Source organism: Sinocyclocheilus grahami, unplaced genomic scaffold, assembly GCF_001515645.1.
Source record: "Sinocyclocheilus grahami isolate Dianchi unplaced genomic scaffold, SAMN03320097.WGS_v1.1 scaffold86.1, whole genome shotgun sequence".
In the NCBI taxonomy this organism is placed as follows: Eukaryota; Metazoa; Chordata; class Actinopteri; order Cypriniformes; family Cyprinidae; genus Sinocyclocheilus; species Sinocyclocheilus grahami.
In genome coordinates this window covers 423,992-447,262 of record NW_015505265.1, presented here as the reverse complement: position 1 = coordinate 447,262, position 23,271 = coordinate 423,992, and the positions used below count along the sequence as shown (strand labels likewise).

The 23,271-nt window shown below is 37.4% G+C and overlaps 1 protein-coding gene across 1 annotated transcript in view; it reads left to right on the top strand.

Moving 5' to 3' along the window:
• The first annotated feature begins 1,372 nt into the window (after positions 1–1,372).
• The window catches only part of LOC107586869 (uncharacterized), an 83,028-nt gene continuing 61,129 nt past the window's right edge, over positions 1,373–23,271 (top strand). Inside the window, exon 1 of the mRNA XM_016274420.1 lies at positions 1,373–1,955. Within this exon, the coding sequence (XP_016129906.1) occupies positions 1,463–1,955 (493 nt within the window). The 5' untranslated portion in view covers positions 1,373–1,462. The remainder of the gene's footprint in view (positions 1,956–23,271) is intronic.

Sequence of the window (23,271 nt, the reverse complement as noted above, 5' to 3'; positions counted from 1 at the left end):
TATATATATATATATTTTTTTTTTTTTTCATCTTCGGTCCGGGCAGCAGGTGTTCGGTGACCGCCACATAGCTCAGTTCTCTTCGTTTGATGCATTCATTCAGCCAAACCTCACTGCAAGAGCGTTAGGCGAGGACTTTAATTTAACTTTCCAAAGTTAAGATTTACATCGATTCACTGCAAACCCCCGAACTTTAAATAGTAACTGCCGGAACAGAGCTCAAACAATTGATAAAGGTGAGGAGACTATAGCACACATACATCTCGGGAGACGTCTATTTGATGTCTGCATTTACATCTGCAAGACGTATTTTTTAGTGTTTGCTCATCTGCAATACGTCTATAGGACGTTTCCTTTCAGATGTCAAATAGACGTCTATTAGATGTCTTTAAGATGTTTATGATTTAGAATGTATGTAAAACTGACATCTGAAAGACGTCTGTTAGATGTTTGTCCACAGCAGATGCTTTCCAGATCAAGAGATCTTTAACAGACATCTTGCAGACGTACATGTGTTATGTGTATTGTGCGTTTACCGTCGCCATGGTGTGGAACTGGGAACGTTCATTTGTATTGACGGTTCAAGAACTTGTATTCTTCCGACAGGATAAAAAACTCTAAAATATTCCTAACAGTGTTTCTGTCTCACAATTTACAAACACTCCGCTACTGAAGCTACAACGCGACACTAGTCCGACCTCGAACGAATGGCTCTTAAGAGTCGGTTATTTTGAGTGAATCAAAAACACAGAGCGCGTCCAGTGTAATCCGATTCCTAAAGGAGGGACTCTCAAGAGCCGGCTCTTTTTAGTGAATCAAAACATGCAGAGCGACTAGTGTGGTCAAATGATTCCTTGCCTGGTCTTTTTAGTGAATCAGTTATGTAGGCTATCATTCAGGTACTGAATTGATTTGACTCATTTACGGAGCCGCAAGTTATTTTTTGTTTTGTATTTCTATTTAATTTTTTAGCTAAGTTTGTAAAAGTACCTAATTAAAACATCTCAGTAACACACTTTGTCCTAGAAATGTATTAAATGTATAGGCTATCAGCTCAGAAGTTCTACGAATTAAGTCATATTACACCGTTCGTAAGTTGCTACTCACGACGTCTGCTTTTTCTGTTCACAGGTGTTTATTCCTTTACGAGGGTTTATACAGGACGTTCTTTTGCGCCTTGGTTAACCTGTTGGATAGATAAAGTCTTCTGGGTAACATTACACTTAACCAGGTCTGCTCCAAATGGATAAAGACACATCTAATGAGCACCGATATGGATTGTAAGGGATTCTTCAAGAGTCGCTCAATGCCGTGAAAATGCTCGAAATGATCGGGTAGATAATCCAAGCCTACGTCAAAACAACGTGGTTTTACAGGAGATATATTGACGCTCTAAGGGGATAAATTAAATCCGGTACACTCAAACGTATTAATACTTAACTGGAATCAATACCGAAGCATCATGAGCCGTCTCGGGACACAGAAGAGCGGCTCGCGATTACTGAAGGGATGTTCACGGAGCGTGTCGTTCATTTTGGAACAGCGTACGGAGACTTGGTCTTTTTGGTTTGAAGGTGTCGTTTTTTTCAGTGCTAAATGCGCTGATGAGGGTGAGAGCTTCCCGAAAGCCGTGAGACATGAAAGTAAAGCGACCGGGGAAGTCGCGGACTCGGAGCTGAACTCTCCGGCGTGTGGGGTGAATGAGAATCGCCTTGTAAATGCGGTGAAGCGGAGCGCGCACTTTTGGCTTTTCTCACAAACCTCTACATCTGCCGAGGTTATAGATTCCAGCTTTAGCGGGGGTCAGAGCCCTCTTACCAAGGGCAAGGTTAAAGGGATTATTCACCGACAAGGAAATACAAGGAAGGCGATGACAAGGAAAGCGAAGTGCGGGATGTGGGGTTGGATTTTTGCCCTTGTGTTCTTCTGGAATACCCACATGTTGCGCGCTCAAGGTAGGCTAAGTTTCGAGGGTTTAAAACATTATTTTGACACGTAAATATTTTTCCAAGACCTTTTAAGTTATTAAAAAAAAAAGGGGATTATAATAATGTCATTGCATAAAACTGTATAGTTGTAGCATTATTGTTAATTGTTATTTAAAGATGAGGTACATTTTTTTTTACATTTAGTGCTCTTAAGGGAATCGGAGAACCTGAAAGAGAAGAGCATTAGGGGCAGAGAGAAAAAGAGGGACATAAGCTAGAGAGAATGAGAATGGGATGGATTGAAATGAAAAGAGACACATAGAGGAAGAATTGGGGGACATAGAAAGAGAGCTGAACAGACAGAGTGAGGGACACGGAGAGAGAGAGGGGTGGGTGACCGTGCCCGTGTGTGTCTCAACAAAAGCGGTAAAGGACATATGCTGTCAACACGCACATTTTCTCAGGTCACACACATGTCTTATTGACTGACCATGAAACTGACAAGTAGAGGGAGCAGGATGCATGAATTTACAAAGTGCATGTGTGTGAAAGGGAAAGGGTGTAAAGGAAACGATGCTGACACACTCTGAGATTCAGAATTATGATTCAGAGCAGAATTCAGTTAAGCCTTGACTGGAATCGGCTTCATCAGGCTGTAGACTGCATACGGTGCCAGCTGGATCGCTCTGATTGAATTAGGATGTTTTAAAGCACACCACAGATTTTGCGTGCCACGCGTGGGCGCATCTCAGTCTTTAAAATGGCAGCAAGATTAAACGATTCAAAAGTATGATTGTATTGCAAACGACGTCTCACCGTATTAAACGCATTTGGCATGGAGATGCCGTGGGCTTTTCAGTGTTGGGGCTGTGAAATCCATCTCTCTTTCTTTTAGAGGTTGCATTAATGCAGACGCATGAATGCATTCGACTTAAAACAGTTTACAAGAACACCCACTCCTGTGACTTTTCTTTAGCATTGGGGGCTGGCACTTTTTTCCTCTCTCTTTCTCTGCATGCTTGCAGACTCAGCTTTCTCCCCTGGTTAATGTCAAGGTCTCGCTATGGCTTTGGATGTGGCCCAAACCCCAACCTTAAGGAGGTCAGAAGGTTATTGATCACATCCCATCAGGCAAATGGCACAAACGGAGTCATCTTGCTTTGTCAAGCATCGTACTAGTTTGATTCCATGCAGTGCAGACATCAGTTTTCCCTAATTAAGTTTATTCGTTCAAAACCTGAAATCCCTCAAGGATTTGTGTCACTTTTGAAGAAATGAAACATTTGTTATTCAAAAGTTATATTTAGAAGCAGGCCACTTGCAAGAAAGAGTCCAATGTAAGATCAACTTCTAAATCACTGTCAAGGTCTGCTCATGGTAAGAATTTGGAGCCTATTATAGACAAAGGCGGAAACCATTAATATGATATTTGCAACAAGTATGAAGCAGCATTTCAACATGAAATAACACTAATTTGAAGGTTAACATTTAACGTTTTTTTAATGAGCATTGCCTTCTTAAGATCTGTTTATCTGAGACCAGAATTTTGACAGTAATAGAAAACCTGGAAATGCTAAGAAATGTTAAAATAATTGTAAATTTCATATTATTATATAAATGTCACTGCAAATCTTAAGCATTTAATCTGTAAGAAAGTGCTCTTTTATCCAGTAAACTATGCAGTAATTCCAAGCATTGACTAATAAGAAACATACAATTTTAGAAATTCATTGGTCAAGTTGTTGGATCCCTGTTAGACACTTGCTGTTCCATGCAGTTTAATTAGAGCCGGTTTCATCCAGTTTTCCTGTCCTGGACCTGCTAATAATACAAGGTACGCCATGTATTTCCTTCCCTTTTCCCTCTAAAAAAGACCAATGTCAAATTCATAGTGAATGAAGAGTCTCGCTGTACGTACAACATGCATCAACAGGTGTCTTTGTGGGTTTTCTTTTAACCCTAAACAGATTTTTTAAAATACTTCAGTCCCAAAAGCTGAAACTTTTGAGAACTGTCACATGCCGTCCCAAGTTGTTTGGCTGCGCTCTCTGTATTTATGACTCTTGCCAGGCATGTCAGTCATGAGTGGCTTTCTGTGTGTATGCTCTCAATGCACATCAGTGATGAATGTTTGCATTCGAACGCTCTGACATCTTGATGCGCCACTGAGGTCCCTCAGAGAATCAGATGAAGAAGAGAGGTGCGAGAGAGATGGGATGAGAGAAGATATGTGGGCTGAAACAAGCAGAGAGGGTGCAGATGTTAAAGAGGAGTGGAGCGTGAAAAGGAGGAAGCAGTGCATAAAGAAAAAAGGGAAGGATGGGATGGGATGGAATGGGTAGTCCTCTACGGAGGAGAGCACTGGCATCTTTTTACCATGCTCTTCCTTCACATCCATCAAAAGAGACAGTTTTAGGGTCACTGGGATGTGTATCAAATCAAAAAGGAAAGAAAAGCCTGTGCGTTAGCTAAAGCAGAGGAAGAGAGGAGGGAAAAAGTGGAGTGGAGGAGAACATAATGATTGAGGAAGGCAAAAAAACCAAGAGAGAGAGAGAGAGAGAGTGTGTAGGCATGATAGAATGAAATCGAGATTGACGTGATTGCTTGTCTGTGGGTGCGCGTGTCCGTGTGCGCGGGCCCTGGCTGGGTCGGCACGGCATGAAAACGGCTCCTTGTGTCTGAAGCCTCTCTCTGTGCCGCTCTGGTCAGATGGGCTTTTGATCCCGGGTGACAAACTCCTGCAGGGGCTGAATAAGAACGGCTCAGAATTACACCCAGTGCCACACTCCAGTACATACTGCACCCTTCCCACAATGCCCTGCCATGTTCCCACTGGCACACTCAAGCACCATACTGCCTTCCAACACTTAATGAAACACAGTTTCCATAAATATTCAAACCAATCCTCTACGCTTCACTCTATGGCCAGGCTGGTTGTTTATCTAGACAAAGTAAATCAAGACTCAGTGGTGTTTACTAAAGAATACTATTGCTATTATTCAAACAAAAGCTTGGAACTTATATCCAGGATATCCAGGACTGTTCGTGTTATAGATATGGGTGATACCTCAAATCATGTGGTTTGTTTAGGAGATTGTTTTTAGCATTAGGCATTGTCGGTGAAAATGTCCAATTAACTTTTCTTGAAGGAAAGGCATTTCTCAAATGCTGAAAGGTGCATCAGGTAGGTTAATTAAATGTGTATTTTTCAATGTTCTTATTTGTCTTCCTGAACAAATTTTTCATAGTGATAAGGTTTTGAGGAATAACAGTAACGATTAGACATTGTTGGAGCAAAATTACCATTCCAAATGTTCATTGAAGTAAGGGCATTTTCTTAAGAAAATTTAAAAATCTTTCTAGGATGAGCTTAATAAAATGGCTCAGATGCTTAAAGGTGCATTACATAATCTAATTAAATGTGTATTTGTTGATTTCATTTGTTGTCCTGAACAACGATGGCATTAGTCTCTCTACTGCCACCTTCGCTACAACATAACTTGACTCTGACTGGGAAATGGGTTCATGTGATTAAGTCAAAATGTTCATTAACTTGAATTGCAAGACGTGGATGGTCATGTGATCTCAACATGGCGGCCACCATAAAGGGGCAACCTGAATAAAATGGACTACTGATATGCTTGAATCATCTCATGTAACTTGACCTTATTTTAAACATATTTGTCAAAAATATTGTTCATTTCTTTGGGTGAGTAATGTAGCAAAATTTCAGCAAAAAAAATCAAACAGCAAATGAAATAGATTTTCGGTTTTGGCTGAAATGTTTCTATAGGGTCAAACTCATTTATCGGAACCATGACGTTTAGTTTAATAAACTTTTCTGATGACACAACTATTTCATTACTATAATGTGGATAAGGTACAACAGATAAACATGTCAGCAGTGTGAATGATGCTAGAGTAACAATATATAAAATTTGTTCTGCTGAAATATTCAGAGGTGGCTTGTTGCCAAAGAGCTTTAATATGACTTGTTTTAGTACTGAAATGTTATTTTCGTTTTTGGACTCTAATTTTAATTTCTTTTTCTTAAAAAAACTAAATGAGTGCATATGATTTAGTTTTAATTTACATCTAGCCCACCTTGGCTCTCTTCTCTGGATTGTTCCTCTGCTCATTTACCTTCTTTTACCATGTGTTGCTCCACATTTCTCACACTGACACCCTTAAGGAATTTCAAAGTGGCTTTTTGTGTGACTGTGTGTGTGTTTACGCATGAGTGCAGCGTTAGTATCGGGCCGAAAAGCCGTTGTGCCTTTATTGTTCCTTGTATTGTCCGGTTGTAGACCCATCCCTCCCCCAATCGTGACCCAGACTGTGACATTAACCAAAGCCTTTGTGTCTCTTTTATTCTAAAGTGGCCAAATGAGTATAGACCTCTTAATTTCAGTAGTAAATGAAGTAATTTAATTGGTTTACTGCTAACCACTTTTCATTATAGTAATCATCTTGAATGATTAGGAAAAAATAACTTTGATAGTTTGACGACAGGTGGTCCATTACGAACAACAATATAACTGATCATATTCACTGTGAAGAATTAAAGAGCTTTGAGGAAATGCTTGGCAATAAACACTTATATTTAATTCACTCTGCCTGTCTGAACACATCTGCCTTCCGCATTTAAGTATTATCAGGCTATCATTACATGCACAAGACATGCTCGATGTCCTGTCCTTCCACCCCCTCTTTCTGTCTTCAACCAAAAGTTAGCACATTTATTGGCATGACAGTAATGAATCTTATTTAGAATAAGATCAAAGCCAGACGACATAACATTTTCACACAGAGCAATTTTGATTTGATTTTACATGTGAAACGCTTTATAAATCCCCCCCTCTGAAATCCTCTTCAGCTGTTTCTTCTTTTTTTCTCTATTTCTTTCCTTTTTTTCTCTCTTGTTGATGCCTGTAGCATTGAGTTTGAGTCAAAGCATTGGCTTTTGGACAGAGGCCTTTCCATCGTTACTAATCAGCTTTCACACCAATAGATTTTTTTCTTCTGCATTCATAAATGATGAGATTAGCCCTTCTTTGTTATCAAAATATTACATGTTCAAGTGCCTACTTTGGCTTTGAACTTGAGCGGTACCTCGGCAGTGTGCGCGTATGTACTATTCATTGGCTTCTGGAAGTCTAGAAGCTCACGTTTCATATTATGCAGGATTGTACAAGTGCCATATTAACATCTTTTCAATTTCTGCTTGTCATCAAGTGAGTTTATCAGTTATGCAGGATTAGTCCGTGAGAACTACTGCAGTTTATTATCTGAATTGGCATTATTTCAGTGACACGCACTACTTGAACTGGAAGCTCATTAATTAAAAATGAATTAAACAGAAATTTAGGGCAAACTGACATGTCGCTTTACACAGTCAGCTAAAACGCTGACGAGCAAATGAAATGTGTTTTTTTATTGTCTCTTTTTTTTTTTTTTAGAGTCAAGGCCTCTGATGATTGGGATAGGAGAGGCCTGTAAATATTTGCTCCAAATTTGAAGAAATGAAAGTGTTGCTTTATTTGACTATGATGAAACCTGATGTGACCTGTGCTCGTTTCTAAAAGATGAGTTTTGCTCTGGCTATTTAAAGCCGAGGACCTATGATGCTATAACCAGCATCAAAGTTTACTCACTTAATTGAAAGAGATTTGTGATTTCACAGTTGCTCACAGATGAAAGTGTTTACAGTGCTGCCACATGACACGACCGACACAGCCAATAACAAAGTACCCAAAGTTAAACACATCCTTTTATGATTAAAAAGAAGTCAGTGTGATTCTGATCAATATTTCAGTAGTTACAATTCTTATTACAGGCGTCAGAGGTTTTAGCTGCAGTGTGGACAATAAACCAGGTTTTGTTTGTTTTTTTAGCTCTGATCCATAACTTAATTCTTACTGCGTTGTTGCTTACTTGCTGCCTTCAGCCAGCATCATGTCATAAAACTTAAAAAGTGACCGATTTAAAAAGCTCTACAGTTACACAAATTGACTCAACTTGATTGATTAAAATGATTTCCCTAGAGTTTAATATTAGCAAGCTGAAGAAGAAAAAAAAAAAAAGAAGAAAAATATCATGGTATACATTGATACCGGTAATCGGCCCATGCCTAAGCATGATACTATAATGTGCCTAAATATGGTATACTCAAATAAGTGGTACAATAATCAATTTCAATTACATACTAGAGAAATTATATATATATACTATTTCAGTAATTTGGATTAAATTGATCAATACTAACAGTAAAGACGTAATATTTTACAAAAGATTTCTATTTCTGCTATTCAAATGCTTTTCAAAAATTGTAATTAAATATTAATCAGCACAATTGTTTTAAATAATTGTTTTATATATGTTTTAATTGGCAGCATCTAGGTTTTAGAACAGACATAAGTCTTGGTAAAGTTTTTTACTTTAGTAAGGGTTGTATGTGCATACTGTAGCTGTCTTTTCTGTTTGTCCTTGTTGCAGTTGTCAGGGGCAAGGCATCTCTGACCAAAAGATTCCATGAAGGTTTGGAGTGAACGAAACAGACACAAACATCTCCACATTCCAAATGGTTGTGCAAGGTTTGATGTTAGTGACGCCAAATGGCAAAGGTTCATGTGTGTTTTTTAACTGACTGAAGCATCAATTCTTATAGAAGAAAAATATCATGGTATACATTGATACCGGTAATCGGCCCATGCCTAAGCATGATACTATAATGTGCCTAAATATGGTATACTCAAATAAGTGGTACAATAATCAATTTCAATTACATACTAGAGAAATTATATATATATACTATTTCAGTAATTTGGATTAAATTGATCAATACTAACAGTAAAGACGTAATATTTTACAAAAGATTTCTATTTCTGCTATTCAAATGCTTTTCAAAAATTGTAATTAAATATTAATCAGCACAATTGTTTTAAATAATTGTTTTATATATGTTTTAATTGGCAGCATCTAGGTTTTAGAACAGACATAAGTCTTGGTAAAGTTTTTTACTTTAGTAAGGGTTGTATGTGCATACTGTAGCTGTCTTTTCTGTTTGTCCTTGTTGCAGTTGTCAGGGGCAAGGCATCTCTGACCAAAAGATTCCATGAAGGTTTGGAGTGAACGAAACAGACACAAACATCTCCACATTCCAAATGGTTGTGCAAGGTTTGATGTTAGTGACGCCAAATGGCAAAGGTTCATGTGTGTTTTTTAACTGACTGAAGCATCAATTCTTATAAGGAAGCAGCTTTTTATTGAAGATTTGAGAGCCATGGTGGATGGCAAGGTGAATAACTTCAATTTCTGTTCCTTTAAAATATAGAATTTTATCAGCTACTTTCATGGTACTTTTATTGTGCTTTTGTTAGAATAAAAAGTCGCTGTATCCTTTCATTGTATGGAAAGGAGTAGAGTTAACATGCTTTGGAAATTTACTTTGTGTTGTATGAAATTCACAGAGGAATGATGTGAGGGTGACTCTGAAAGCTGTGGACTATTTCCCCCCTTTCTTTCTTTCTTGTTTAGATTAGATTAGACAGATTGATTTCAGTTTGGTGTATGAACTTGTTTTCATTCAGAGATTTTATCTGGACTACTGAACTCATCACTTGATTGTCCTAGAACTGTTGCTGCAGGCCCCAAAGCCAGCCTCCATATCATGTGACACTGGGGAGTATTTGTATTCAAGAATGAATTTAGTCATAATTTTCAGCATTTATTGGGTACAAACAAACCATAAACATGCTATGAAGCCTATTAATGCTTTATTGCATGAAGGTTGTAGAGGGCAGAGGAAGGTGTAATGGGAAGTTACATATGATGCAGAGTTCATCTTAACATTTCCAACTGAAAATTTGTACACAATCCAGAGTTAGACTTGCTTGTATTCTTAGACTTACTTGCATTGTGTCCATAAAACATGGTTTTTCTGAAATAAATGGTCTAATTTGATCAAAATCAGCTGATTTAGCACATGGAGATGTGGATTTTGTGTGTGTGAAGGAGAGTGTTAGTGTTTAACTTACACAAAACCATCTGGCAGTCAAGAATAGGAGAACATTTGCACATTCAACTGCCAAATGTTTTTGGAAATATCATATTCTCATGATTGATTTTTCTCCAAATATTAGTCCAAAGGAGAAAAATAAGTGACAAACATATTTTTCAACATGTTTTTTAAATTTTAAGTAGCAAGACAGTTTTTCTCTCGCCCAAAAACACACAAAAACACAAGCACACATTACACACATTAGGGATGCATTAGAGGCCCCGGTGGCTTAGAGAAAGCTTCGAAATGGAGGTTGTTTATCTTCAATTTGCGCCATTGAACGTGCACTACGGCCAACATTGCTAGCATGGGACTAAAAGCATTACAATAAACACCCCACCACTTCCACACTCCCCGTCTCTCATTCAAGTGAAATTTATATTTACATTAAGTCATTTAGCAGCCGCTTTCACCCAGAGAAATGCACTTACAACCCTAGAACAAACAATAGACAACCACTAGTTTGTCTGACTACAATAACTACCTTCCCCTCAATTATAATCTCCCTCAAGCAGACTTGTGAACATCTGACTGCAGTGTTTTAACATCACTACATGGTGGTTCATTGAAAATTGTGTTCATTTAATGAAAAAATGAACTCAAACACCCTTGTCTTTTACTTACTGCCAGAGTTTAGAACTCTCAAAGTTTAACTTCATAACCACTGAGAAAAAAAAAGCCAGAGGAAGTCAATATCATCATTGAAATGTGTATTGTAATATTTACATAGCAACAAAATGCAATACATTTCAGTGGAGACATTTCAGTGTCAGACTTTAGGGGGTTGCTAGGATGATGTGAATGCATACAGAGTACATGCATTTATATGATCCAAGCAACCCCCTAAAGCCCATCCTGCCTTAGTTCATATGTATTGCATGTTGTTACTATGAATAATAGGCCTACATATGAAGTAAAATCAGCATGGTACTGTATCATACAGTCATTCCTCTGATATACAATTTCAACTGTTTACATAAAAATTACAATCCATCTTACCTGTTTTGACTAGCATTTTGGCGGTTGCTTTGTCAAAATCTTTACATTTAGATCAAAACTGTGCCATATGTTAAACCCTCAAATCTCCATATCATGTGAAAAAGCATGTGTGATGCCTTAAAATGTTTTCTAGGCAGCTTGCTAGGTGTTGGAACAGATCCACAGTCTTGGTAATTTCCTGTTGAGGGTACTAGCTCGCGTAGTTACAGCAAATTCTACAATCTGTAAAACAGTCACCTGGGTACAGCAACGAATAAGGCACTTGTGTGTGCTGTGTCAGGTTACATCCGTATAAATGACACAAATAAAGAAAGACAGAAAATGAGGGCGAGGAGGAGGGAGGGTGGTGGTTCATCTGTCTTGGTGAGCTCCAATTTACTGGTCTGAAATATTGTTTTACACGTTTCATTGGATACGCTCATTCTCACCTTCATAAAAACCACACGTGGCCAGGATAGCATAGGATAGTTTACGATCAGACCTTGCTGTTTTGTGCGATTTGTCAAAAATACATACATTCCCAGGGTTGAGGAACATTAATGTTAACATTAAAATGTGAAGATTTCCTATCTCCTGAATAGGTGTCAAGAATGTGAAATGAAACCCCAGGACAGCTAGAATTTGAAAGAAGAGTTTGAAGATGTCTTGTAAACATCACAGATATTTCCAGTCAACCTTGTAGGTGTTTAAATAGTAAGATGAAGCATGAAGAAAGGGTTTTGCTAGGCACGACACAAAGTAGAACCTATAAGTAATTCTATCACCTAGTAATGCAAATCATGTGCATAGATAGCAGCTATTTTACAAGGGCTTCAAACATTGCTCATCAAATCAAATCAACAAAGTGCGGTAACTTTTATAATCATAACTATTTAAAGTTATACAGTTTCAATCAGTCACTTTTGCAGCTTTGAGTTTCCACATAAAAGACAAGCCACAATGTTTTCATATAGCAGCTATTTTACAAGGGCTTCAAACATTGCTCATCAAATCAAATCAACAAAGTGCGGTAACTTTTATAATCATAACTATTTAAAGTTATACAGTTTCAATCAGTCACTTTAGCAGCTTTGAGTTTCCACATAAAAGACAAGCCACAATGTTTTCATAGTGTTTATTTATTCTGTTTTATTTGAAAGTTTTGTGGGCACAGATTAATTTATTTTCCCTGGTATGTTTACCTTTTCATCCATTTTATCAAAAAGTTCATTTGGATTTGTTTGCTTAGCATTGATCAGCCTGTCATCAAACAGCTGAAGATCTAAATGGTTTGGTTGCAGTGGAAAAATTCCGTCTCTACACAAGTTGCTTCAGAACTTCTGATGTAGTCTATTTTGGAATCTTGATGTAATTTGTACGTTTTCTGGAGCAAATGGGAGAGAGCAGCATGTTTTACAAATGACCTTGCAGCCAAAGATCTGCTGTGAGCAACATGTGCTGTGGAGTAAGTCAGTAAGAAAATTACTCCAAAGGCAATCAATCCCAGTTATTTTTTGCTTTAACAGCAGATTTTTTCATAGATGTTTTATGGTGGTGTTTTGATTGAACACTGTGGTTGTTGTCTACGAGGAAGCTGGCCCACTTTTCGGCTAGCAGAAGTGAGAAGGTTCAAGTAGTGGAGCCACAAATCAGCACGGTTACTCTATGGTGAATATATTCAGCAATGAGTCACGCTTTATTCTAAGCACCAGGGCTGAACACAATACCGCTGTAAACAGTATGTCACTGGAATGGAAATGTGATATTATTTACTGTATGGCGTAGACTTAAATCTAACAAACCTCCAACCACAATAAAGGATTAGATAGAAAATCCCTGCTACAGGAGTTTGTTTTGATGAATAAACTTTGAGTAGTAAATTTTGACTTCACTTGGCCTCATGAAACACAAGCAGAATGAAACCATTCTTATGTAAATTGTTGCACTGAATTGAATCTGACAGTTTTATGATGCATATTTGTCAATACAATTATTTCGGAACAATATTTAATGAATGAGGCCCATTGTGTGTAATTTTTTTCAGCGTTAAAATACTTTTTCATATCCCAGTTTAATATGTAACTCTGTGTAAGTCCTTTGTAGGCTGATTTCTGTGTCTAATTTATGCTTTCAACATTGCTCTGTTTGAGCGACATCAATTTTTGGCTTAACTAGTGGCGTGAGATTTGGATGGGACTATTTTTTTCAAATCATAGAAGAAACTGATCAGAAAATCTGTTTACAAATGATTATTTTTAATTATTAAAATAAATGATTTTGTAAAATGTGTGAAAAGGTGTTTGCTTTAAATTTCATTTAAAAGGAGATTTTTAGTGAATAATGGATTAAATTTGGTCTGTTCTTCAAACAAATCTATTGTTCTACTCCAGAAGTCTTGGAAATGTATGGAGCACTTTTATGGTGCTTTTTGGAAACATGTCTTTGAAAAAATGAGCAGCTTGGACATTGTGGATATTCATTCTGAACAGTAGCACATTGTGTATACAATACAGGCTTGCTTTTTTAGTAAACTATATGAGAAGGGATAAAGTTGAGGCCCGTATGTGTGTGTGTGTGTGTGTGTGTGTGTGTGTGTGTGTGTGGACCAACATGGAAATTTATGCTGGTCTAAGCTGTTTTTTTTTACAAGGTAAACAAGAAGAAAGCTCTTTAAATATGTTTAATGTATATATTCTTGGCTCTTTCAAGAAATGATAGCTTGTAACAGCCTGTAAAAGGGCTCATATGACAGCTAGCTTGCCTCATCAATGAACGCACATATGATACATGGACAGCTCTGGCGGGGGAAACACATATAGCCTGGAATTCAATCAGCAACATGTTTAAATGTGCCATACAAAGAATTATGTAATGCACTTACGCTGTGAGAAATACAAACATAATATAAACATCCAGCTATAAACTTGTCTTTTTATTGAACAGGTTACATTTAAATTGGACAATTTGTGCCTACGCTCATAAATAAATTGGTCACGTATTCTGTATGCTGTTTTCTCTAGATTGCAGTCCAGATATCACCTTGTTTCTTAGTTGCTTCATGGTACCATTTTTAATTTGTCAGATAACCGTTAGAAATAGGTCACCTTGAATTGTAACTGACCTCTTAAAATGGAAGAAAACACACACAAACGTATTGCTCTCATTATAGTTTCAGACACAGCCTCTCAAAAGCCATGAGCCTTTGAAATCAGTTGTGTTTAATTGATTGATTTATTGCTTAATTTATTGCTTTATTAACTGCTGACTCAGTAAATGAATTAAATAACTTGAGTGATGTTCGCAAGGATATATGACACGGAACGAATAAAAAAAACTATATTTACAGTATACATCATTTAATTGTCACTCAGCAAGATTTCTGCTTAAAGTCAACAAGAAATCAAAATTGAGTCTTGTTGCTTTCTGAATGAATGTTTGTAGTTGTATTATGCATGATTCATCGGTGGATGTTTTTCCAAAGGAAGAAGCTTCATAATCTTTTAGCAAAACGTATTATTATTATTTTCCTTTTTGGTTATTTCATTATTATTATTATTTTATTTATTTAATATTTTATTTTTACCTAGGCGGCTGTTAAAAAGGTTATTTTGTAACCAAATATCAGCTATTTAAGCATTATTTTGGGCAACTGTGGTAATCTGAAAATTGTATTTTAAAATGTTTTGAAATAAAAAATATTAAAGTAATATATTGCATTATGAAAGTACATGCACACACTATTTCATGTTGAATTCAGCATCCAAGCTTTCTCAGTGTGATGTGCCAGACATTTCAAAGTCAATCTTGCCCAAACAGTTACTTTTGGAGTCACTCTTTAATGTGTGGGAGCTCATGCATGTTTATTCATGTTTTTGAAATTTTGATTATGTCTCAGATGGCTATAATCAGTCCATTGGTTCCATTTCAAAACATCTTTTTCTTAAGTGGACTGTGTGTGTGTGTGTGTGTGTGTCTGTGTGTGTGTGTGTGTGTGTGTAAAATGCAGAGAGATAAAGAGAGACCCACTAGACCCAGCACCAGGTGTGAGTGCCTCTTTGGCTGATAGACAACCATACACACACACCCACACTCACTCACCCACCCCTCCATCCAGTGCATTTATGAAGATAAACACACACGCACGCGCACGCACGCATCCACAGATCTTAGCATCGTGTATTATAAGAGGGGATATGGTTATCTATCTATCTATCTATCTATCTATCTATCTATCTATCTATCGTTCTATCTATAGTTCTATCTATCTGTCGTTCTACCCATCATTCTATCTTTTCCATCTATCTGTCATTCTGTCTGTCATCCTATCTATCCTTGTTTACTTTTTACTATAATTTGTTTCCCAATTAATGCCATCATTTTGTTAATTGAGGCTGATTCATGAACGTGTAACACACACAAAACCAATAGGTGGGATTTATCAGATGAACCAATCATATCCAGTCATATCACGAAGGAGGCATTGCCTCCTCTCACTTGATTTTCCCCCATTCATTCCCCCCACCAAACCCACCGCACACTGTGGGGGTCATTACAGTAAAACTCAGTGGGCTCGAGGGAGGCAAGAGAGACGTGACCTCCTGCTGTAACTTCAGCCACTGCTGTTGGACAGTGGTACTTTAGAAAAACTAAGTGATTTATATACTCAATGTCATATTTCGTAATATTTGCATTCTTTTATTTTTGTACTATGGATTATTTTCTGATCCAGTTTTTTGAGGAGGCACTGACTGCTTTGTCTCCTCGGGGAAAACTCCCCTGATATACAGTGGGTACGGAAAGTATTCAGACCCCCTTAAATTTTTCACTCTTTGTTATATTGCAGCCATTTGCTAAAATCATTTAAGTTAATTTTTTTTCCTCATTAATGTACACACAGCACCCCATATTGACAGAAAAACACAGAATTGTTGACATTTTTGCAGATTTATTAAAAAAGAAAAACTGAAATATCACATGGTCCTAAGTATTCAGACCCTTTGCTCAGTATTTAGTAGAAGCACCCTTTTGATCGAATACAGCCATGAGTCTTTTTGGGAAAGAGGCAACAAGTTTTTCACACCTGGATTTAGGGATCCTCTGCCATTCCTCCTTGCAGAGCCTCTCCAGTTCTGTCAGGTTGGATAGTAAACGTTGGTGGACAGCCATTTTTAGGTCTCTCCAGAGATGCTCAATTGGGTTTAAGTCAGGGCTCTGGCTGGGCCATTCGGATCCATGGTTATAATTGCTGTGTCAGACTAGTGACATTTGATTGTGTGTTAATTAAACTTTTTGGCCTCACTTGCATAAAGAAATAACAGAGGTGCTAACGGCATTACCATGCACCCACACAAGCAATCTGTTTCAGTAATGTGTCAGATATGAAATACCCATAACACCACCAATGATTTTTTTTCTATCCTTGCGAGCTGTACTCGCTCATGTCACTAAAATGTGTTTCATCTGTCTCCCATTAATTTACTTTTTTCTGTTTTTGGTTTATTTTTGTTTATTTCTGTCAACCTGTCAGAATATGAATTTGATAGCTAATGTAATGAAGGCTGTCAACCGAAGGCGGCAAAATGTGGAGGAGTTTGTTTTTGATGGCTAGTACCACGAGTCTTAAAGATTTAACAAAAGTCTTCTCTGATAAATTAGAGTACAGACAGATGAATGCCATCTGGTGCAAAATGCTCTTTTTGGCTTTAGAGCGAGGTATTTATTGGCACTCTGTCGACAAAATTCAGTTTAAGTCAGCAGTTAAATTAGATTGACTCCTAGATTTAATTTATTGACTCTAAATTAGCAGGAATATTGCTCTGTTCCAATTTCCAAAACCTAGTGAAGTTGCCTACCTAAACAACATTTTAAGTTAATGAAGAGGATGCTTCAAAAGGTAGCTAGGCTGTTGTAGAATTTATTGCCACAATAGTGGACCAAGTTGATAGAAATGTTAAATAACAATAGTGGACCAAGTTGATAGAAATGTTAAATAAAATTACACAACAATGAAGTACTGAAAAGAATCACTAACATGTTAACTTGTTAGCTTAGCAGCACGTTAATACTTGGAATCAATTGTGAGTCTCCTGTGTTCTTCATGTGAGGACTGCCATTTTGTGCGAGCTAGAGTCCCAAATCTGTCGCGTATGAGATTCCATGACATTAGGATGCTGTCTTAGAAAAATTTCTTATTGTAGACAGTATACAAAAAGACTTCTCAGTAGAATTAAATACAGCTAGAATTGTATTACCTCCAAAAATATTATATTAAATAGATATTAGCTGCTTTGCACACCTGTGCTTTCATAATGAGGGTGAATTGCAACTTGTTTTGTGTCCTCACACTCTTTCTTCTCTTTTCTCTCTGTGTTTCTGCCTTCATAATATTTATGGCTGTTTGGTGTATCATCACACACACACTCTCACACGCAGACACTTTCTATTAAGTCTTTCAAGCACCTGTTTATTCATATTACCTCTCTAGTAATTAGCATATACTTATATGCAGACCAATTTGTGAAACGCCTTATTATTCACAAATGCAATTAAATAAACATGTGTTGCTCTAATAATGATAATCAGAATTCATTTTCACCATGCTTCATCTCATGAATTAACCATATGCTCAAGCTGGGAGCAATCTTGATGATTTGTGGTGTTTGATGGTTTATACACATACATACACACACGCATGTTCAATTTGGAACATGCACTCTATGAATATGCTTGAAATTAATTGGCAGCTGCATTATATGAGGAAGTGTAAGACTCATGTATTATATAGAATTAATTCATTGAGACTTCAGTCTGGAGTCCCAGTGTCCCAGAGCATGCATAAACAATTGTTTTCTTGTCCCTTCACTGTGAGCAACAGAAGCAAGTTGCTTTAGGCACAAAGAGAGCATTTTCGTTAAATGAGGCGTGAGACTGACTGATAATGAAATGTATGAATTGTATTTATTGTACAGTTTGCTTGCACTGGTGCACACGTACATGTCCAGTCAGCCATTTTATTTGCTTCATATGCCTTCTGTGTGGTATGAATAAAATAATTTTAAGTACCTGTATTTCTGTGGTTATGAAGTCGAATCATGCCTATTGAGATATTTACTGTATACCAGTAGGTTTTTGTTCACATTTTTGCATTTGCACATGTGATCATGTAACATATTGAGCCAATTTCATGCTTTTTATAGGTTTAAAGAAAATTCTTGTGAGTGTATTAAATATTTTAAACAGTTTTGACAAATTTTGTGTAATTTTTTTTTACTTGTGTAAACCATTTTTTAATTAGGAAAAAACATGTATAGTCAAGTTAACTTAAGATGTACATGTTTTTAAGATACTTGACTTTAAGATACAAAGACAAATTGATGGTTTGAAAATTCAGTTTTCTTTTAGTTTTGATATCATGTATGACCATTATTTTCTGATATTATATTAAAAAATATTATAGGATAAAATATTATCTATCAGTTTTCTTCCTCCTGGTTTGGATTAAATATTTCCTGTGTTATCCATCAACTCAGAAGACTAATTTGTGGTTGAGGGCTTTGATGGTAGTTGTTGAACCAGGGACCTGCATGCAAAGCCTGATGGGGAGGGAGGGAGGGGGAAACTTTCAGAGACGCTCCAAGTGTTTGTTTTTGAGAACTTCCAAACTAGGACATCTCTGTGCTTCTAGTTCAGCTCTCCGGAGAGCTTCCAGAGAATGTTAAACATGTCAATTTCACTCAATATTGGAAGTCAGTGGTTTTCCTGAAGAATTCTGCAATCTCATTTTCTTTGGACTCTGGTTTGGGGTTGATTATTTTAAGTAATGGAAATTTGTTAACAGAATTCTTTGTTTTGGTAAATGTTAGGGGTGGAATGGTACATGTATTCGTCCCGAACCATCACACGTCACGGTTCGGTTCATGCAGTCACATGACGAAGACAGTCAGTCATGGGCAATAAATCCAGAAGGGGCGCATGCAATAATGCAACGCTAACCGTCACAACAGGAAAGAGCAGAAAAAGAGATGATCTACGCACCAACCTAAAACAAAAATGGCGTGCGTTTGTGGTTAAAAAGTGTATATATATATATATATATATATATATTTTTTTTTTATATACAATGACTATTGTTTTGCTAGATAAGATCCCTATTCCTCGGCTGGGATCGTGTAGAGCCCTTTGAAGCTGCATTAAAACTGCAAAATGTTTCCCTGAAAAACTTAAATTTCTTTGCGACTGAAAACAGAAAGAAATGCACATTTTGGATGACATGGGGGTAAGTAAATTATCAGGAATTTTTTTATTCTGGAAGTGAACTAATCCTTTAAATCTTGAAATTATACAAGCTCATTCAATTAAAAAACAACATGCTCATGCTCATGTAAGTAGCACTACTGTCTGTTCAAAATAAATGAAAAAATAAATTTCCTGTTGTACCGAATTCGTATTGAACTGTGACCCCAAAACCAAGGTACATACTTAACCGTGGCACTTTTCTTAAAAGGTCTATATGAACACAGTCCTGCCATCTTTTACTAAAACCTAGAAATGTTATCTCTTTGATCTGGCCTCTAATTAATTTGCTATCTGGATATGCACACAGGTGTTGTGAAAGTGGCCCAAAGGAGTCAGCTAGATTCATTTGGGATGTAGAATCCCTTGACATCAAAACTAGCCAATTAGCACCTTAGTAATGAGCATTTTTAGTACTCACTCTCAGGCCATCCAAGATGTAAATGAGCTTGTTTCTGCATCAGAACAGATTTGGAGAAATTTACCATAACATCACTTCTTCACCAATGGATCCTCTGCAGGGTGTTGTCAGAATGAGAGTTCAAAGAGCTGATAAAAACATCACAATAATCCACAAGTAATCCGCAGAACTCCAGTCCATCAAATAATGTCTTGGGAAGTGAAAGCTAAGTGTTTGTAAGAAACAAATTGAGATTGGAAGATGACAGATAGAGAGTGTCAGTGCAATTCACTGGTTCACGGTTGCTAAGGATTTCTGGAATTCTTAAACCTGATCATTCTGAAAGGTAATTACACACCTCTCCTCAGCAAGTCCCACAATTTAAAGGGGTCATATGATGTGATTTAAATTTTTCCTTTCTCTTTGGAGTGTTACAAGCTCTTGGTGCATAAAGAAGATCTGTAAAGTTGCAAAGACTAAAGTCTCAAATCCAAAGAGATATTCTTTATAAAAGTTAAGACTTGTCCACACCCTCCTAAAACACCTAGTTTAAACACGCCCCCACATGTCTACGTCACTGTGTGGGAAGATTTGCATAACACTGCCCAAATGTTCACGCAAAGAAAAAAGGCGTAACTTGCTTTAGTATTGTTGTTGCCACCGCCGCCATGTTGTGGAGATGCTGTGTGTTTCGTTGTGAAAGCTAAACTACTTTGTTTCGCCTTCCAAAAGAGGACGATATCCGCTTCGTCATGCCTAGAGCTGATCCATGCTGGTCACTGAGGAAATACATCAACTTCGTGCTGTGGATCGCCGGATCGGCTTTCACCATAGAAGAAGCGGAGTCCAGCCCAGGGTCATCACATGTGGTTGCCGCAAGCCCGCTGGCCACTCCTTCGTCGAATCCGCCGGCCGCGCCGTTCTCAAGACCGCCGGCCGTTCCTCACTCTAGCCCGTAGTGTGTGACGCTGTGATGCATTTTATGGAGGACTGTTTCCTGAACCTGCAGAGTAGCCTAAAATGGGTCTGTGCTCAAAGGCTGTTCTATAAAGTGGGGCAGTTCCAACTTTGCAAGGACAGTCTGGCACTCATAGCCTGTAAGTACATTTTTTATATTTAAAGGATTTGCCACTGATGATTAAAACACGAGTTTTAAGCAGTGTAGAGTAGTGCTTGTTGTTTGTCTCCGATCACAAATGCAGACATGGTTTTATGTTTATGCGGTGCGATGCGATGCAACACAACACGTAAAAAGATGGTATAAGTCATTATAATCTGTAATTATGTCCCCGCTGGATGCAACAAATGCCTAGTTTATTATGGGTTTTATTGGTTTTGTCTCATCATGCTGGGAGATGGCATCACAGTAACATTTCCGTCACACGCTTGAGGTATTCAGCCAATCACAACGCACTGGATAGCTGGCCAATCAGCATACACCTCGCTTTTCAGAACGATGAGCTTTGTAAAAATCAACGCGCTTCAGAAAGGCGGGGCATAGAGGAGCAACAATAATGTACATTATGTGGAAAATAATGTGGTTTTTTGAACCTTAAACTGCATAAATACATTGCATTATACCAAATACACAACATAATGTTCTTTTTAGCAACATCATATGACCTCTTTAAGGTCTCATTTGTGTCCCTAGCATAAACTGCGCAATTAATTATTTACAAATTTTAATCTGGCAAAATTCCATTCACAATTAGCCAGCTAATCCAAGAGTCATGATGATCAGCTGTTTGACAATTTATCCTCTGCTTGCCTTCCTGGTCTGTGATTGTGTATTTGCGCACAAAACGCTGCAGCGCCACATAGCCTGCAGATTCAGTAAAGTAAATAAGTGCTTCATTTACAGAGCATCTAATTGTAATCACAGTGTTTACAGTGTTGCACTGATTACAATATCTTTAATTTGTTTATGCCACATCTCTGTCCCTCTTTCACCGTAAGAGCATACATACATACAAGAAGGTTTTTGCTTGTCATGTTTGGTTTGGTTTTGCATATTCAAATCTGTTGTGCGCTCACGCTTGTGCATGTGTTTGTGATTAAGGTAGGTTGAGGTTTACAGTGCTCAATTCATTATCTCAATTCATTTTGAGAAAATGAATTGAGAGGCTGATTGTTCAACTGTTGGTTGAGGTACACACCAATATTAAGGGCGCTCGGCGTAAGACTAAGAATCTCTTAAGAATCCGAGAATTTCACTAATGATCCCTTTCATCCCCAACACACACGCACACAGATGAGAGAGAGGGAACATCCATCAAGTTTAATTGCACTAACTTAAGCTTGTCAAATGTGCATTTGCATTTATAATGGAAGGGAAAATATGGGATAAATGAACAAAGCAAAAGTTTTGTTTGGGGGCTGTGACAGCAATCTTATATCATATTTGTAATAAACAAATGTTTAATCTCTCATTTGTACTAAAACAGCTTATGTATGTAATGTAACATTATGTAATGGTTAAAAACAGGCATAAAATATGTTAAAAATAGCTCATAACTTCTATAAAATAGTTCAAACTATAAATTCTGATTGGGTGTGCCATAAAGCTGATAAATACACACTCGTGACCATACATCTGTTGATCCTCGATTAAACATTCTTTGCTCTGACAAGCTTTAAAGGGGTCATATGATGTTGCTAAAAAGAACATTATTTTGTGTATTTGGTGTAATGAAATGTGTTTATGTAGTTTAAGGTTAAAAAAACACATTATTTTCCACATACTGTACATTATTGTTTCTCCTCTACACTAGAAAGGTGCTTCACGATGCCATAGAATAACCTTTTTGTCTAAATGGTTCCATAAAGAACCTTTAAAATCTGAAGAACCTTTCTGTTTCACAAAAGGTTCTTTGTGGCGAAAGAAGGTTCTTCAGATTATAAAAAGGTAAGAAAGAGATGGTTCTTTAAAGAACCTTTGACTGAATAGTTCTTTGTGTAACCAAAAATGGTTCTTCTATGGCATCGCTGTGAAGAACCTTTTGAAGCACCTTTATTTTTAAGAGTGTATGCCCGCCTTTCTAAAACGCGTAAATTTTTACAAAGCTCATCGGTCTGAAAAGCGAGGTGTGCTCTGATTGGCCAGCTATCCAGTGCGTTGTGATTGGCCGAATACCTCAAGCGTGTAACGGAAATGTTATGCCCCTTACCATACTGTGATGCCGTGTCCCGCTTGGAGCGACGAGACAAAAACATTAAAACCCATTATAAACGAGGCATTTGTTGCATCCAGTGGGGACATAATTACTGATTATAATGACTTATACTGTCTTTTTATGTGTTGCGTTGCATCGCGCTGCGTAAACATGAAACCATGTCAGCATTTGTAATCGGAGAAATGACAAACAACAAGTGCTACTCTGCACTGCTCAAAACTCACGTTTGAATCGTCAGTGGCATAATTCTTTAAATATAAAAAAACATACTTACAGTCTGTGAGTCAGAACAGCCGGCATTATAGTCTACTCTACCAGGATCAGGAAACAGTCCTCCATAAAATGCGCTGGACACATCTGAATATTTGGGTTGAACTGTTCTGGAACAGTGTTTTAAATACAACTTAACCACTGATTTCTAGTCGTGTCCTCTTTTGGAAG